This window comes from Phocoena phocoena, chromosome 1, assembly GCF_963924675.1.
Source record: "Phocoena phocoena chromosome 1, mPhoPho1.1, whole genome shotgun sequence".
Classification (NCBI taxonomy): Eukaryota; Metazoa; Chordata; class Mammalia; order Artiodactyla; family Phocoenidae; genus Phocoena; species Phocoena phocoena.
Genome location: NC_089219.1, coordinates 91,216,493 through 91,236,186, shown reverse-complemented (window position 1 = coordinate 91,236,186; position 19,694 = coordinate 91,216,493). Strand labels below are relative to the sequence as shown.

The 19,694-nt window shown below is 37.8% G+C and overlaps 1 protein-coding gene across 3 annotated transcripts in view; it reads left to right on the top strand.

Annotated features, from left to right (window-relative positions):
* Positions 1-16,285: 16,285 nt before the first annotated feature.
* Positions 16,286-19,694, top strand: part of COL11A1 (collagen type XI alpha 1 chain) — a 197,819-nt gene continuing 194,410 nt past the window's right edge. For 2 of the 3 annotated variants that reach the window (XM_065881043.1, XM_065881037.1), the window contains exon 1: positions 16,597-16,702. In XM_065881043.1, the coding sequence (XP_065737115.1) occupies positions 16,597-16,702 (106 nt within the window). Of the gene's footprint in view, positions 16,703-19,694 lie in introns of all 3 variants that reach the window. The other variant, XM_065881030.1, reaches the window with a different exon arrangement.

Below are 19,694 nucleotides of genomic sequence, written 5' to 3'. Positions count from 1 at the left end.
ATTACATACTTCATATGAAGTTAAACATCCCTGACAAAACTCGAGATTTGTCTACCAGTTATAGAGGAGTTAATTTACCATTTTTTGATAACTGAAATAACTTAAGCTTATCATTAGTGAGGGTCACCATTTAAAAGCAGCAAACACAGATTTCAATTGATTTGCTTAATACATATCTTACAGGATATTTTGCATAAGAACCAAGAGATGACTAATTTACATTGCTATCTGATAAGTACAATGAATGACATTTGCTGTGACAGACTGTTTTATTCCCACCAGAATTCTCATCCCCAATGTGATGGTATTTGAAGGTGGGGCTGTTGTGAGGTGATTATGTTATGAGGGTGGAGCCTTCATGAATGCAATTAGTGCCCTTATAAAAGTGGTCTCAAAGAGCTACATTGCCTCTTCTGCCATGTAAGTTTACAGTTAAAAGACTTTCATCATCTATGAAACAGAAAGTAGGTTCTCACCAGGTATTGAATCTGCTGGTACTTTGATCTTAGACTTCCCAGCCTCCTGAACTGTGAGAAATAAAGTTCTACTGTTTATAAGCCACCCAGTGTATGGTGTCTTAGTTATAACAGCCAAAACAGACTAAAACAACATTTTTCTTTTGAAATTATCTTAAATCCTTATCAATAAAACTAAAGCAGATTGTTGCTGTCCGACTTGAAATTATGTACAAATCCTTGCCTCTTATATTTGTAAGTTTGTTCCTAAGCTTGGCTTATTGTTACTTCTTTTGTTAGTGATGGAAAGACATACTTTAGGTTATCATCATCTATGAGATTTGTCTTTAGGTTATCACCATCTATGAGATTTGCAAACCAAATATATAATACAGCTGGGTATATATATATAATATTATATTTATATATATTATATATATTATTATATATAATTATATATTATATTATATATTAATATATATAATATATATTAATATAATATTAATATATATAATACAGCTGGGTATAATTCCTAAAATGTTGTTTAGAGAATAGAAGATCAGTTTGTACCAAATTTGCCCATGTAGTAAATTTTTTTCTGGATTCTACTGTCGTTATGGTTTAATTGTATATGGAGGAATAATAATTTAATGATTCTAATGCTTCCTGTATAAGTATTGATTTCTCTACATGTGCTCTTTAATTCATTTTTTATATCATTTAACAAATATTGTTTATATTTAGCAGACTTTTTAAAAGTAAATATTTTGGAGAGTATGGAAAAAGGAATACTATTAAATATTTCTGAAATACTATAGGAATTTCTATTATAGGAATACTATTAAATATTTCTGAAAGAGCTTCCAAAGCAGTTGAGTACTCCATTTTAAAATGAAATCAAAAGTAGTTCAAAAAAAATGGTGTATTAGTCAGGTTTCCCCAGAGAAATAGAACCAATAAAACCTATATATATAAGGTGATTTATTATGAGGAATTGGCTCATGCGGTTATAGAAGCTGAGAGGTCCCATGATCTGCCTTATGCAAGATGGGGGTCCAAATGGTATAATTCAGTTGTAATCCAAAGGTCTGATAGTCAGGGAAGCCAATAGGTAAATCCTAGCCAATAGGTAAATCCTAGTCCAAGGACAAGAGAAGATGATAGATGAGATGTCCCATCTAAATAGAATATGCAAGAAAATGTATCATAGAGCAGCACTTCTTAAAACATTTTCTGAGACAACTCTTTCTTCAACACTTCTCATTTATAAAGTCTGTTAAGAGTCTCTCTTTTTTTTTTTCTCTGTTTCCATGTGCTCTCCATATCTCTTTCTCTTACTATTGCCCTGGCCTTCTCCCTTAGGATAAATAATTTTCTCCCATGCTGATTGCTTTTCTTGCAAAAATACTCAAACTTTTATCCCTATCCTAGCCCCTGAGAGTCTGAGGCATAAACTTTTCTGGCAATCCAAGTTTAGGAAAATGTCTTAGTAATAGATTTGAAAATGTCTCAAAGATGTCCATAAGCTATGAGAATATAAGGTTGGATAGGCATTCCCTGTGAATTTCCCCCAGGCATATTTCTAAAAACTAGGGTGAAGCAAAGACAGACCCAGGTTTTTAATAAATAGCAATGAGTATATTTTCTGTTCTGTCATGAGACAAAATAAGCCACTATACATTTGTCAGAATACTATTTCTGATTATTATGTTATTATTTTTTGTTATAATCTCAAAGATCTATTTAAGACAGTATTAAAGAAAGTAGACTTTAAAAAAATCACTTTCTGTAAGAAATAACATTTACTTCCAAGGTAGGGTGTCTGATTTACTAGGCAACTAATTAACTCATTAATAGATTTTTATTTCTTTAATATGAGCAAAGTTATAGGATTTAGGCCAATGCCCCATTTAAATATTTATGGAATCACTCTCCATATTTATGACATATTTTTGAGGATAACTCATGGCACTACTTTTGCTGTTATATATTTGCTGTATGATATGAATGTGTTTACATATAAAATAAAAAATGTATTTGTAACCCAATGATTTGAAATCCTTATATGAATTCCTTGACATCTTCATCTTCCATTCTTACCCATTCATCAAAATTTACTCAGTTACCCTGCTTCAGAATCACTGGGTAGAATCAACAAGAGAAGACAGTGGAGACTACAGGAAGAAGTGCTGGTTAGTTGTCAATATCAATGTTCATGGGAGCTTAGACACAAACCATGCGGGATTCTTATTAATATGAGATGGTGGAGATGAGAAGAAGACCTGAACTTGGTGGGACTTCTATCAGCAGAACTGATCCTTCTGAAGTTTTGAACCCTATTTTAGTTAAATATTCCAATAAACTGTGCCTCATGGAGTATGTCAAACTTTGTCTTGACTGTCCAGACCTCAAAAGCTAGTTTCATAGGTAGTGCTGTGTTTAATCTTCCTTCCAGTTTGGTCAGAGCTCCATGGTACTGTCAGTAGCTTCCAGGGGGTCCAATCTCAGATTGGGTCTCAGGAATATAGTGACTCATGTCTAAAGTTCCAGTGCTTTAAAATAATGGACAAAATTACATAAACAGACTCTTTTGTGTTTTAAAGAAGAATTAAAATGCACAATTAAGGTAGGTGTCAACAAAAGCATTCAAAGCTCAATAAGAATGGAGAAGTAAGATAATGAAGATACAGTATAGAATGAGGGTTTCTGCCCTCAAGGAATTTAGACTCTAGAAGAAAATACTTATCTAAGGCTTGATATATACTCTACTCCAAAGTTTAAAGCTTGAATTATCAGTTCTTGTATAGTACTTGACAACTTTTAAGATGTTCCATGCATTTACAAAATATTGATGTAGCTATAATTGCATTTCTTCTCTTTAACATATTGAATGTTTTCTTCTTAGGAAGTGTAAATGACTTGAGGTTCACTTCAGTAGTGTTTTCTGTTTGCAGATGCATATAAAGTTATAAAATAGTTTAGTAATCCCAGAAGAGATTGAAACCTAAGGGCTGGTATTGGAATAAAAATAACTCATCTTCATTTATCTTTAAAAAGAGGTTCTTTGAATGTATTCAAAGATGTAACTCTTTTTATTTATAGATTAATAAGGCTATGGTCACTGACATTACCTTTCCTTATTTTAAGATTTGTATTACTGGGGATCTCATTCATTTTAATAATTAATCTATAAGGAAACAACGTGCTCATTATAAGATACAAAAATATGCTCTAAAAATGCGTTATTTATAAGGAAAGAATTGATAATGAGAGCAGAAGTGTGAAAATAAAATGTTTTTCACATATTCTGCTTTTGTATCCCTAGTTTGAACTTTGAGTGTCCCTAACCTCATCCTTAAAATGAAACTATTGAAATTGCCACATTCCTACCTCATGAAGATACTATGAAGACTAACAACAACAACAACAAAACCATTAAGTATTTTAAATTAAAAAGTTTGTATTTTAGTGACAAAAGTATTTTGCCTTCAAAACTATACCTTCATAGTAAATATTGCTTGTTTTGCAACAATTTGAATCCATATGTGATTTCCCAGCCTTATAGAGTAGATTGGGGAAACTTTTGAAATAAGATCTATTGTTTGTCCAGCATTTGAATGTGCAATAATTTGACCATACCAGTTCTGGCAGAACATATAATATTGGGAGGGTTATTAAACACTGAGAATCTGCAAAACAAATTAAGTTGGAGTTATTCATCACAGATGTTTTAAAAATCAGATCTGTTTCAACATTTAACCATACTTACCAACCTTAAATCTTATATTTGGCATTCGTTTTGGCATCAAGAGAATGTATGACTGTCATATAAAAATAACAGAAATATTTTTTTATAATTCAGAAATCTGTTTTGTGTGCGTCTTCAGATTTCTGAAGCATATGCATTTGATTTCAGGATTAAATGAATTGGTACAAATGGTAGAGGCACAAAACAGATTACAAATGGTTGTCTGGAAATAATATTCATTTAAGTCAAAAGTACTGACAAATGTCATTGGGATGGGTAAATCTATGAAGACATGATTGAGGTGAAAAAGAGGATTCACTTATTTTGGAAAGTGCACTGATATATTTGGTCATTTTTATTATTTATATTAGGAGATAATAAGTGTCAAAGGAAAACTATTTGCATATTCTCATTTTACTACCAAAATTAAATTTAAAAATTCATGAAATTGTTATGAGTAGATTTTTAAGAGTAAATAATCCCTATAAAGAATGTAAAATCCTTATCTCCAGCAAACTTATTTTATTAGGAACAGCCAATGTGAATTAAGACAATTACTACCCAACGATAGTTAGGAAGCCATATACAGTGAAATATCATTGGGATATGTTATTGGTGTGGTAACTTCCTTTGGCCATGGTATGTATTTCACTAAAATGTTTAAAATCCCATCTTCAGGAGCTTCAAGATGGCAGAAGAGTAAGAGGTGAAGATCACCTTTCTCTGCACAAATACATCAGAAGTACATCTACATGTGGAACAACTCCTACAGAACACCTACTGAACGCTGGCAGAAGACTTCAGGCAAAGCTATACAGACATACTCCCAAAAGGCAAGAAACTCCCCCATGTACCTGGGTAGGGCAAAAGAAAAAAGAAAAAACAGAGACAAAAGAATAGGGACGGGGCCTGCACCACTGGGAGGGGGCTGTGAAGGTGGAAAGGTTTCCACACACTAGGAAGCCCCTTCGCAGGTGGAGACTGTGGGTGGCGGAGGGGGGAAGCTTTGGAGCTGCAGAGGAGAGCACAGCAACGGGGGTGCGGAGGGCAAAGCAGAGAGATTCCCACACAGAGGATCAGCGTCGACCAGCACTCACCAGCCCGAGAGGCTTATCTGCTCACCCGCCGGGAGGGGCGGAGGCTGGGAGCTGAGGCTCGGGCTTCAGAGGTTGGATCCCAGGGAGAGGACTGGGGTTGGCTGCGTGAACACAGCCTGAAGGGGGCTAGTGCGCCACAGCTAGCTGGAAGGGAGTCCGAGAAAAAGTCTGGAGCTGCCAAAGAGGCAAGAGGCTTTTTCTTGCCTCTTTGTTTCCTGGTGCACTGGGAGAGGGGATTAAGAGTGCTGCTTAAAGGAGCTCCAGAGAAGGGCACGAGCTGCGGCTATCAGCGCGGACCCCAGAGATGGGCATGAGATGCTAAGGCTGCTGCTGCAGCCACCAAGGATCCTGTGTGTGAGCACAGGTCACTATCCACACCCCCCTCCCAGGAGCCTGTGCAGCCCGTCACTGCCAGGGTCCTGTGATCCAGGGACAACTTCCCCGGGAGAACACACGGCACCTCAGGCTGGTGCAATGTCACGGTGGCCTCTGCCGCCACAGGCTCGCCCCGCACTCCGTGCCCCTCCCTCCCCCCGGCCTGAGTGAGTCAGAGCCCCCAGATCAGTGGCTCCTTTAACCCCATCCTGTCTGAGCGAAGAACAGACGCCCTCAGGCGACCTACATGCAGAGATGGGGCCAAATCCAAAGCTGAACCCCGGGAGCTGTGCGAACAAAGAAGAGAAAAGGAAATCTTTCCCAGCAGGCTCAGGAGCAGCAGATTAAATCCCCACAATCAACGTAATGTACCCTGCATCTGTGTAATACCTGAATAGACAACAAATCATCCCAAATTGAGGAGGTGGACGTTGGGAGCAACTATATATATATATATATATATATATATATATATATATATATATATATATTTATTTATTTATTTATTTATTTATTTATTTTCCCTTTTCTTTTTTTGTGAGTGTGTATGTGTATGCTTCTGTGTGTAATTTTGTCTGTATAGCTTTGCTTTTACCATTTGTCCTAGGCTTCTGTCTGTCCTTTTTTTTTTTTTTTTCTCTAGTATAGTTTTTATTGCTTGTTATCATTGGTAGATTTAGTTTTTGGTTTGGTTGCTCTCTTGTTTCTTTCTGTTTTTTTATGACATATTTTTTTAATAATTATTTTTTATTTTAATAACTTTTCAATTTAATTTAATTTTATCTTCTTCTTTCTTCATTTTTCTCCCTTTTATTCCAAGCTGTGTGGATGACAGGCTCTTGGTGCTCCAGCCAGGCATTAGGTCTGTGCCTCCAAGGTGGGAGAGCAAAGTTCAGAATATTGGTCCACAAGAGACATCCCAGCTCCATGTAATATCAAACAGCGAAAATCTCCCAGAGATCTCCATCTCAATGCCAAGACCCAGTTCCACTCAATGACCAGCAAACTCCAGTGCTAGACACCCTATGCCAAACAACTAGCAAGACAGTAACACAACCCCATCCATTAACAGAGATGCTGCCTAAAATCATAAAAAGGCCACAGACACCCCAAAACACACCACCAGACGTGGACCTGCCCACCAGAAAGACAAGATGCAGCCTCATCCACCAAAACACAGGCGCTAGTCCCCTCCACCAGGAAGCCTACATAACCCACTGAACCAAACTTACCCACTGGGGGCAGACATCAAAAACAACGGTAAGTACGAACATGCAGCCTGCAAAAAGGAGACCCCAAACACAGTAAGTTAAGCAAAATGAGATGACAGAGAAACACACAGCAGATGAAGGAGCAAGGTAAAAACCCACCAGACCTAACAACTGAAGAGGAAATAGGCAGTCTACCTGAAAAAGTATTCAGAATAATGATAGTAAAGATGATCCAAAATCTTGGAAATAGAATGGAGAAAATACAAGAAATGCTTAACAAGGACCTAGAAGAACTAAAGAGAAAACAAACAGTCATGAACAACACAATAAATGAAATTAAATATTCTCTAGAAGGGATCAATAGCAGAATAACTGAGGCAGAAGAACTGATATGTGACCTGGAAGATAAAATAGTGGAAATAACTACTGCAGAGCAGAATAAAGGAAAAAAAAAAAAAAAAAAAGAATTGAGGACAGTCTCAGAGACCTCTTGGACGAGATTAAACACACCAACATTCGAACTATAGGGGTCCCAGAAGAAGAAGAGAAAAAGAAAGGGATGAGAAAATATTTGAAGAGTTTATAATGGAAAACTTCCTAATATGGGAAAGGAAATAGTTAATCAAGCCCAAGAAGCACAGAGAGTCCCTTAACAGGATAAATCCAAGGAGAAACATGGCATAACACATATTAATCAAACTATCAAAAATTAAATACAAAGAAAAAATATTAAAAGCAGCAAGGGAAAAGCAGCAAATAACATACAAGGGAATCCCCATAAGGTTGACAGCTGATCTTTCAGCAGAAACTCTCCAAGCCAGAAGGGAGTGGCAGGACATATTTAAAGTGATGAAAGGGAAAAACCTACAACCAAGATTACTCTACCCAGCAAAATCCTCATTTAGATTTGGCGGAGAAATGAAAACCTTTACAGACAAGCAAAAGCTAAGAGAATTCAGCACCACCAAACCAGCTTTACAACAAATGTTAAAGGAACTTCTCTAGGCAGGAAAGACAAGAGAAGAAAAAGACCTAAATTAACAAACCCAAAACAATTAAGAAAATGGTAATAGGAACATACATATCGATAATTACCTTAAATGTAAATGGACTAAATGCTCCAACCAAAAGACATAGACTGGATGAATGGATACAAAAAGAAGACGCGTGTATATGCTGTCTACAAGAGACCCACTTCAGACCTAGGGACACATACAGACTGAAAGTGAGGGCATGGAAAAAGATATTCCATGCAAATGGGAATCAAAAGAAAGCTGGAGTAGCAATTCTCATATCAGAAAAAATAGACTTTAAAACAAAGACTATTACAAGAGACAAAGAAGGACACTACATAATGATAAAGGGATCAATCCAAGAAGAAGATATAACAATTGTAAATATTTTTTCACCCAACATAGGAGCACCTCAATACATAAGGCAAATACTAATAGCCACACAAGGGCTACAAAATTGACAGTGACACAATCATAGTAGGGGGCTTTAACACCCCACTTTCACCTATTGACAGATCATCCAAAATGAAAATAAATAAGGAAACACAAGCTTTAAATGACACATTAAACAAGATGGACTTAATTGATATTTACAGAACATTCCATTCAAAAACAATGGAATACACTTTCTTCTCAAGTGCTCATGAAACATTCTCCAGGATAGATCATATCTTGGGTGACAAATCAAGCCTTAGTAAATTTAAGAAAATTGAAATCATATGAAGTATCTTTTCCAACCACAATGTTATGAGACTAGATATCAATTACAGGAAAAGATCTGTAAAAAATACAAACACATGGAGGCTAAACAACACACTACTTAATAACCAAGAGATCACTGAAGAAATCAAAGAGGAAATCAAAAAATACCTAAAAACAAATGACATGAAAACACGATGACACAAAACCTGTGGGATGCAGCAAAAGCAGTTCTAAGAGGGAAGTTTATAGCAATACAATCCTACCTTAAGAAACAGGAAACATTTCAAATAAACAACCTAACCTTGCACTTAAAGCAATTAGAGAAAGAACAAAAATCCCCAAATTTAGCAGAAGGAAAGAAATCATAAAGATCAGATCAGAAATAAATGGAAAAGAAATGAAGGAAACTATAGCAAGGATCAATAAAACTAAAAGCTGGTTCTTTGAAAAGATAAACAAAATTGATAAACCATTAGCCAGACTCATCAGGAAAAAAAGAGAGAAGACTCAAATCAATAAAATTAGAAATGAAAAAGGAGAAGTACCAACTGACACTGTAGAAATACAAAGGATCATGAGAGATTACTATAAGCAACTATATGCCAATGAAATGGGCAACCTGGAAGAAATGAACAAATTCTTAGAAATGCACAACCTTCCAAGACTGAATGAGGAAGAAATAGAGAATATGAACAGACCAGTCACAAGCACTGAAATTGACACTGTGATTAAAAATCTTCCAACAAATAAAAGCCCAGGACCAGATGGCTTCACAGACGAATTCTATCAAACATTTAGAGAAGGGTTAACATCTATCCTTCTCATACTCTTCCAAAATATTGCAGAGGGAGGAACACTCACAAACTCATTCAACAAGGCCACCATCATGGTTATACCAAAACCAGACAAAGATGTCCCACAGAAAGAAAACTACAGGCCAATATCACTGATGAACATAGATGCAAAAATCCTCAACAAAATACTGGCAAGCAGAATCCAACAGCACATTAAAAGGATCATACACCCTGATCAAGTGGGTTTTATCCCAGGAATGCAAGGATTCTTCAATATACGGAAATCAATCAATGTGATACACCATATTAACAAACTGAAGGAGAAAAACCGTATGATCATCTCAATAGATGCAGAGAAGGCTTTCAAAAAATGTAACATCCATTTATGATAAAAACCCTCCAGATAGTAGGCATAGAGGGAAGTTACCTCAACATAATAAAGGCCATATATGACAAACCCACAGCCAACATCATCCTCAATGGTGAAAAACTGAAACCATTTCCACTAAGATCAGGATCAAGGCAAGGTTGCCCACTGTCACCAATATTATTCAACATAGTTTTGGAAGTTTTAGCCACAGCAATCAGAGAAGAAAAAGAGATAAGAAGAATCCAAGTCAGAAAAGAAGAATTAAAGCTGTCACTGTTTGCAGATGACATGATACTATACATAGAGAATCCTAACGGTGTTACCAGAAAACTACTAGAGCTAATCAATGAACTTGGTAAAGTAGCAGGATACAAAATTAAAGCACAGAAATCTCTTGCATTCCTATACACTACTGATGAAAAATCTGAAAGTGAAATTAAAACATTCCCATTTACCATTGAAACAAAAAGAATAAAATATCTAGGAATAAACCTACCTAAGGAGACAAAAGACCTGTATGTAGAAAATTATGACACTGATGAAAGAAATTAAAGATGATACAAATAGATGGAGAGATATACCATGTTCTTGGATTTGAAGAATCAACATTGTGAAAATGACTCTACTACCCAGAGCAATCTACAGATTTGATGCAATCCCTATCAAAATACCACTGGCATTTTTCACAGAACTAGAACAAAAAATTTCACAATTTGTATGGAAACACAAAAGACCCTGAACAGCAAAAGCAATCTTGAGAAAGAAAAACGGAACTGGAGAAATCAGGCTGCCTGACTTCAGAATATACTACAAAGCTATAGTGATCAAACAGTAGGGTAGTGGTACAAAAACAGAAATATAGATCAATGGAACAGGATAGAAAACCCAGAGAGAAACCCACGCACATATGGTCACCTTGTCTTTGATAAAGGAGGCCAGAATATACAGTGGAGAAAAGACAGCCCCTTCAATAAGTGGTGCTGGGAAAACTGGACAGCTACATGAAAAAGAATGAATTTACAACACTCCCTAACACCATACACAAAAATAAACTCAAAATGGATTAAAGACCTAAATGTAAGACTGGACACTATAAGACTCTTAGAGGAAAACATAGGCAGAACACTCCATGACATAAATCACAGCAAGATCCTTTTTGACCCACCTCCTAGAGAAATGGAAATAAAAACAAAAATAAACAAATGGGACCTAATGAAACTTAAAAGCTTTTGCACAGCAAAGGAAACCATAAACAAGACAAAAAGACAACCCTCAGAATGGGAGAAAATATTTGCAAAAAAAGCAACTGACAAAGGATTAATCTCCAAAATTTACAAGCAGCTCATGCAGCTCAATCTCATAAAAGCAAACAACCTAATCCAAAAATGGGCAGAAGACCTAAATAGACATTTATCCAAAGAAGATCTACAGATTGCCAATAAACACGTGAAAGGATGCTCAACATTACTAATCATTAGAGAAGTGCAAATCAAAACTACAATGAGGTATCACCTCACACCAGTCAGAATCGTCATCAAAATCTCTACAAACAATAAATGCTGGAGGGAGTGTGGAGAAAAGGGAAACGTCTTGCATTGTTGGTGGGAATATAAATTGATACAGCCACTATGGAGAACAGTATGGAGGTTCCTTAAAAAACTAAAAATAGAATTATCATATGACCCAGCAATGCCACTACGGGGCATATACACTGACAAAACCATAATTCAAAAAGAGACATGTACCACAGAGTTCATTTCAGCTCTGTTTACAATAGCCAGGACATGGAAGCAACCTAAGTGTCCATCAACAGATGAATGGATAAAGAAGATGTGGCACATATATACAATGGAATATTACTCAGCCATAAAAATAAACAAAATTGAGTTATTTGTAGTGAGGTGGATGGACCTATAGTCTGTCATACAGAGTGAAGTAAGTCAGAAAGAGAAAAAACAAATATTGTATGCTAACACATATATATGGAATCTAAGAAAAAAAAGTTCATGAAGAACCTAGGTGCAAGATGGGAATAAAGATGCAGACCTACTAGAGAATGGACTTGAGGACATGAGGGGGGGGAAGGGTAAGCTGGGACGAAGTGAGAGAGTGGCATGGACTTATATATACTACCAAATGTAAAATAGATAGCTAGTGGGAAGCAGCTGCATAGCACAGGGAGATCATCTCTGTGCTTTGTGACCACCTAGAGGGGTGGGATAGGGAGTGTGGGAGGGAGAGAGATGCAAGAGGGAAGAGCTATGGGGATATACGTATATGTATAACTGATTCACTTCGTTATAAATCAGAAACTAACACATCATTGTAAAGCAATTATACTCCAATAAAGATGTTAAAAAAAATCCCCCCTTCTTCTTCTATTGATAGAGATGTTGATGTTTTCCTATAACACTTTGTAGAAAGTCTTGTTTAATATTTGCTGACACACAGGAGCTTCATAAATGCCAAATCCATTCAATTAAGAAGAAAGAAGATAACAGAGAGTAAAAATATCTTGACAAAGGTCCAACAAATATTTAAGGTTTTGCCCTGAGTCATTCTGTTCTCTGTTCCTCTCTTCTATGTTTGGATAATTATGAAAAAGAACTATGATAGCTTCCTGTGAGTATAGCTAACTAAAGGATATTTTTAAGAGAGATGTACATGAATGTATAAGGCAATAGGTCTTGCTTGTTTGGGGTTCATTTAGATTTGATTTTATGTTCTTTTAAACAGCATGGGTCTGTCATCTCTGAATTGACTCCTTCAACACCCTAACAGACCAAACTTTTCATTTGAAGATTGTTTTATCATTAAAATTGCACTAAATTTAGATTCCTCTCAAGTTCTGTATGTTATTTCACAGTAAATGTGCAGAAAAATACCCAATCATCACTGTGGGGTAATTGTGAGCTAGGCTGACTATGAAAATAAACTTCTCTATCCCTTCCCCACCCCCCCACTTTCTATAATACAATGGTCCATCTGTGAGGTAAGAGGGACCAACTCCACTTTAAAACAGAAAATATTTTTTAGCCACTCATGTATTAGAAAAAAAAAAAGCTGTAAAATAAATGTCAAACTGCTTAGTCATTTCTTTCTTAAAATAATTGACCTAAAGTTCAGAAAAGGGCAAGAAAGACAAACTATTAGGCACAGTAAGAGAGGGATTACATTCAACAGCAATTTTCTTTTAAACATTTTAAGTATTTCTGATATGTGCAAGAGTTTCCCACCCCCATAATAATTTCTCATTCAATAAGTCAAATTTGATGGTTTTAGTTATTGTACAGTATTTGGAGAAAATGTTCATATATATATATATATCTTCTCTCTCTCTCTTTCTCCCTTTCTGTTTTGAATACCAAATCATTTCAAAGATGATGCATCTTTTCAAAACTCTACTTCTTTCACCTAATTCTACCTGTAGTAATTTAAGTCTTAGTGTAGAGTTCCCTCTACCTCAAATACTCTATTACTGTTTGCATTAGGGACATCTAGCTATGGACAAGGTTTCTTTAGTTCCAGTTTGGTTATTGAGGTCTCAATATTTAAAGCATTGCTTCTGAATCTGCATCCCCTCATTCCTAGGGATTTTTGACAATATTAAGGGAGAGTTATGAGCATTACACAATGTTTAATAAAGCTCTGTGAACTCTGAAGATTGTCTAGAACATTTAAGTTCCCCTAATATGACCTCTAATCAATTATCAAATTACTCTCTAAATTTCCCAGACAAGCCAATATGGACAAATGGTCAATCTAAAATACTGCCACAAAGGATGTGACTATTTTTTCTCTAAACTGTTTTCATCTTGTTTTTGAAAGACTTGTGATGAGATCAAATTCTACAAAGCTGAATAAATATAACAAGATAGGAAATGTCCTACAGCTAATTGTGCTCCAAATAAAAGACATATGTCAAGAAAATTGTCACATTCTATTACATTTTTAAAGCCCTATATAGCAGTTAGCAAGGACTGGCTGAAAGATGGCCTAGGAAACAACGTCCCTGGAAGTCACCCCTGTGAAGTTGAAGGTAGTGAGGTGGGTCTCTTCTAGCTTCCCTTTATGCACTTTACTATTTAGCATTATACTTCCTCCTGTTGACTCCACCTCCTGCAAATCCATGAGCAAGTTCCTAGGAGGTTCTTAACCTGGCAGCTAGCTACAGGCTAGAGGGGTTAGGCATAATTAACTATTCCGTACTATGAATCCACTATATTTCCTTCCAGAGCATTAATTCAGAACCAGGTTATATCCCTCTGGGTAGTGGCCAGAAGAATTCAGACCACAGAATACAGAGAGCATAAGGTAGTAATAACTATTCACCCAAGCCACTTTGCCTGAAAGGACCCATTCACCGCACTGAGAAGGCCTGAGATGTGACCAGAAGGTGGGGCTTGCTGGACTGGCTACAACATTTCTCACCTCCTAGAACAGTATCAGGCTATGGAATTCTCTATAAATCTGGAGAGTTACTGAGAAACAGTTTGGAACACCATTTCTACATGTTGCTGCAAGCACTGTAACTCTCTCTAGCTCTTGAGTTGATTTAGGATTCTGGTAGATTCATAAATAATGTGTTTCTAAACTTTGTATTCATTTCACTGTTTTACATTTAAGAGAAGACCTAGAAAATAAGTTTAAAAATATACCAAGAATTGGACAAAAAATTCAGATTTCAAAAAATTGTGTTAACTGAAAATTCACACAAATTTTTCACTTTGAGAAGATGAAGGATAATGAAGGTGATAAATTTAGGTATATTTTTACCTTAAGGTTCTTAATTTTTAATTATACATTTCAAATTCAAACACAGTACGATATTTATTTTATTAAATTATATTAACACTTTGAGGTTATAATCAGAAAAACTAGTTGGTGATATTTCTCTGCAGCTGATATAAGTCATCTCAAACATTCCGCAAGCAACATTATTAATACAAAGTATTTTTTGACCTATTATCTAAGAGGTAAATTTCTTGATGTGGGAATGGTTCTTTGTCACAGTCTTGTTGAAAGTATGTTTTAGTTGCTTTCCTCATTTTACATGCCTCTTATACATGTCCTTATACAATTCCATCTTGGGCCTCAGTATAGTCTCTGAACAGCTTCCTTCCAACTCTTAAACCACATAGCTAGAATATCTGATTAATCTCATGGGTCATGAGGTATATTTTGGTAACTAATAGAAAATTAGATTTCTAAAAATTAGTGGACATATGCACCTCATAAACTTATACTCAGCATAGGTCTTGGCCAAAGCTTCCAGTCTTTACCAACAGGAAAATGTATTCATTCACTCAGCACATCTCTATTGAATGGCTAATGTATGCTGGCACCTTGTTTGGCTCTGTTCCAGAAAATTTTTGAGAGATGTCTTAAGAAATATTAAGGAACAAAAAGGAGCCAATAAGAGGGAATAATTTAAACGTGGAAAAAATGACCAGAGAATCGATACTCCAGGTTTAAGTGGATTACTTTGAGGAGGGGTAAGTAGAAGGAATTTAGAAACCTGCCCCCTTCTTATTATTTTCGCTGTGGAGTGACCATATTTTCAGCTCCTGAGGCCCTTTATGAGGAGCTGTGGGCCTAGACGCTTGGAGATCTCTGTGAGTTGCTTTCCCTGTCTTTTCTCCTCCCCCTCTGCCCCCTCATCCGGGTTCAGGACGGAATCAGCTGGAAAATTTAATTACTCACCCCCTTAATGTCAGCTCCCATACATTTCCTTCTCCTCCCGCCTCAGAGTACAGTTCAGCTATTTAAGAGACAAGCCTCTGAATGAAGCTAGCGTAGAATTTAAACATTCAAGAGAGAAACCTGTCAGTTTCAGACCTCGACGGAGAGCTTCCCTGTAAGATCATGGGTTTTGACCTCTTGGGTCCCTCCATCTCACCTTCATCCCTTTCTTTTAGTTCTCGGTTTAAAAAAAATATTAAAAATTCTTTTCGGAGCAGGCAAAGCAATGAGTCCGCTGGTTCCACGACTGCTATAAGAAGCCGACTTTTGCACAAGGATAAGGTTACGGCTGGCAGCCCAGAACTCCAGCGGTGTGGCGGATCAGACGCTGGGCTCCTCCCCTCCCCCGCCGACGAACGAGAGGCTAACAGACGGGTGCAAGAAGACAAGTAGCTGTTTTTATTGAACACAGAAGCTCCTTGAAAACTCTGTGGACTCCGGGGCTCTCCTGCAATTCCTTTCATTCCCAAAGTGCTGGAGCCAAGCACGCGTCCCCCGTAACTCCCTCCCATTTCTTCTCGGGGATTTGGGTAGGAGAAGAGGGAGGGGAGGAGGGGGGAGATGGGGAGGGGGGTGGTTGGTGGGCTGGGCTTGCAGGGAGACCTGATTCTTGGGCAAAAGAGAGGGGGGCGGGCTCGGGGCTGCCCGCGAGGCGTGTGATTGGGTCTGACCTTCAGCGGGCTTGTCAGTTTCGCCCGGGGTAAGGGGGGCGCCGGAGGGGAGTGGGCGGAGGAGGGGGCTGCCCAGAGCCTCTCGTCCGGCCCACAGACGGCATGAAGCCTTTAGGGGCACGCAGTCCTCACAGATTTTTGGTTGAAGCCCCTCATCTGCCTTCAGTCTGAAGGCAGGGCCCCGCAGAGGACGGATCGGAGGGTCCCGACCAGCGGGGCCGACCGAGAGGGAGAGGAGGGGGCAAGAGACAGGAAGGAAGCAAACCATCAAATTTAAAGAAAAAGCCCTTTGACTTTTTCCCCCTCTCCCTCTCCAATGGCTGTGTAGCAAACATCCCCGACGATACCTTGGAAAGGAGTTGGTCTGCAGTCGCGTTTTCGTGGGTTGAGCTCACAGTTGTGAGTGCGGGGCTCGGAGATGGAGCGGTGGTCCTCTAGGTGGAAAACGAAACGGTGGCTCTGGGATTTCACCATAACAACTCTCGCACTGACTTTCCTCTTCCAGGCTAGAGAGGTCAGAGGAGGTAAGAAAAAATGGTTTTGGGGAGGTGGGAGATTGCTGTCTTTCTCATTCTGTGCCCCTCCCCCCTTCCTTCTTCCAACCCTCCCCCCACCCCCCAAAGAAGCAATTCTCTTAAATCCAGATTGTAGCTGCCATCAGGTTGGAAGTGAAGACTGGAGAGAGAGATGGATGTAGGCGGGACAGTAATGGGAGAAGAGGTAGCAGGAAAAAAAGATCTGTCAGGCACAGAGCCTGCTGAAATGCCCTTCACCACTTTCCAGGGGCTTTGAAAAGAGGAAAAGTATTACCTTGAACAGAAGGGCAGTTGTACAAAGCTTTTGTTTGAGGAACAGTCCTTAGACTGCCCTTTGAACACATATTCTGGTTTCTTCAGATTCTAACTAATGGAAATGCTTTTTTAAAAGTGAGCTGAGGAGAAAATATAGAGAAAGTGTATAAAATGAACCTTGATGAAGTTCTCAAGCTGTTTTACTTTTAAGGGATATGAGAGGAAGCAGGGGGCCTGAATCTTGAAGACTGAGAACAGTGTGTGTGTGTGTGTGTGTGTGTGTGTGTGTGTGTGTGTGTGTGTGTGTGTGGCATTTTGAGGAGATGTTAAGAGGAAAAAATGAGAGATTATAAGAAATGGATAAAGATAGGAAGAACTTTTTTCCCGGGATTTCAGCCCCCTCCTCCTCCTGTGACCCCTCCCACCCCCAACTTCTTGCAGGTTGGACGTGCAGCTCTCTTGGAGAATGATGAAACTCGCCAAGCAAATGGGGTGGGGGTGGAGGAATAGGGATTGGAGGGAAGGGGAGGGGGCGTGGGGTGGGATGGGAGGAGAGAGGTAAGGAAAAGTTCCTACGTGGCACCACCAAATATTCAATGACCAGACCTGCTCGGGAGACTGCAACCCTGTCAGTACCCAAGGAGGGAGAGCGACTTCACTCCTCCCCTCCGCCTCCTCCCTCCCCTTCCCCCGCCCTTTCCCGCAAAGGCATCTGGCTGGAGCGGTCCGTTAGGTGCTGTAGACACGGCTGGCGGGAGGACTCCTTTGGAGTTAAGGGAGCCCAAACAGCTTAGAGTAAAAAAGCAAGCTTTGTCAGGAGTGCGCAGAGAAGTGGAGGGGTAAGAAGGAGGGTGGCGATGATTGGCTGAGGGAGAAAGAAACTGTCAACCCCAAATGCGCAGGCTTTAGCGGAAACCTGAGTCTGACCCTGTGGGTGCCAAGATCTGAGTTCTCCCTAATGGGAGTTAGCGCTCCCGGAGGCCGAACTCTGCGAAACCAGGTCTGTATTTCTTCCCCACACTTTGTGATGTTCACCTTCCTGAGTAGCGGGCAGTGGTGGATTATTCCTCTGTGACTTTTCCTGAAGAATACAGTCAGAGCCTCATTAGGACTATATTTGAATTTTGAAGTAAGTTATGCTAATTACGTGGATTCATTCATTTCTACATTTTAAAAGATAAATAGTAGAGTCTTGAAAGTGGAATCCATCAAAAATTTGTATTTTACCTTTGGTACCTGGTCACCAGCTGGATTGGTCAGTTCTGTCAGCAGGTCTGCCCTCTGCTGGTTTTATTATTTGGAATTCAAGCAACTGTGTTAGTAAATGAGGCCTGTTAAAATCCTTCTAAGGATATACAGTGATGCTGAAAAGGGACACTCGATTAAGGAAGAACAGATATGCTGTTTCTTTTTGAGCTTTTTCAGCTATTTCTTTTGTTCAAACGTAGGAAAAAGTATCATAGTGGCAGCTATTTTTTTTTTTTTTAATATGTAAACTAAGACTTTCTTCAATGAAGACAGATGCACTATAAACTCAAGAGACGTTATCATAGGCATTCAGGGGTTATTTCACTGAAGATGTTTCATTTCCACACTGGGACTCCCTTAAAGCTCTAAGGAGATCAGAAAGATCAAATTTCTACACTTGTGATGCATAACTTTTTCATTTAAATGTAGCTGCATACCTAAAACCCTTTTAAACAAACATCTCAGTACCACATCAAATAAATGGTGGAAAAAGAACCTTCTCTATTATTATAAAGCCATCTAATGTGAGAAAGAGCAAACTTTAAGGATAATATGTTGTTTCTGTTTGTCATTTTTGAAGAAATGTCTCGAAAGTTATATGGTTATTTGGATCTTCATATTGTAAGATTTGGTATTTGTTTCACCAAGTTACTAGGTGCTTATTGCTTAGTGGGAAGCTACACATTTTAAAACTACTCTTGTAGTCATTCTTTGGCCCTTAATGAACTTCAAAAAGGAAATAGTATATTATATATTAATGCTTAAAAAGGAAACACTAGCCTGAATCATCTCACAACGGGAAAATTAACTCAATGTCTAGCTCTCATACTAGCCTTCAGATTTGCAATTGATGTAACAATGAATAAGTTCCTAAATAAGGTATTATGTACTAGCATTATACTATAATTTATTGATTTCACTGAGGCACACTGGTGTGATTTGGTTGCTAAACCAAAAGATAATTTAAAACAGCCTATTTTCATCTAAAATTTGTATTTCTTGGATTAAAAACACTAAAGCCTTAAAAAGTTCTGAGTCATAATAAATTGGATTCTAAAAATGTGTAGTTAGGATCCTGAAACATCTAATCTTACAGAGAAAAGTTCTTGGAGTGAATGAATTAAAAGAAAATTTATGAACAAACACAGAGTTATATTATTTTACCTTGCAAATCCAAACCCTGTAACTTGGTAATCTTTAACTTACTTATTTAAAATTTTAGTATTTATTATGATTTAGCATAAAAGAGTAAGCATTATTTTTTATAATATATTTATTTGCATTAACTTCAATTTCATGATTCATATATTTGCTTATGGTTAATATAAATGTTTTATCTCATGAATTTATTAATTTCATTTTCAATTAATTCACTACTTATTATAGGTAGAACCTGAGATTTACCTGGAATTTATAGTGACTATAGCCTGTGATTGTGTTAAGATAGAGAGTTTTAAATAGATGGTTTTAAGCGGTT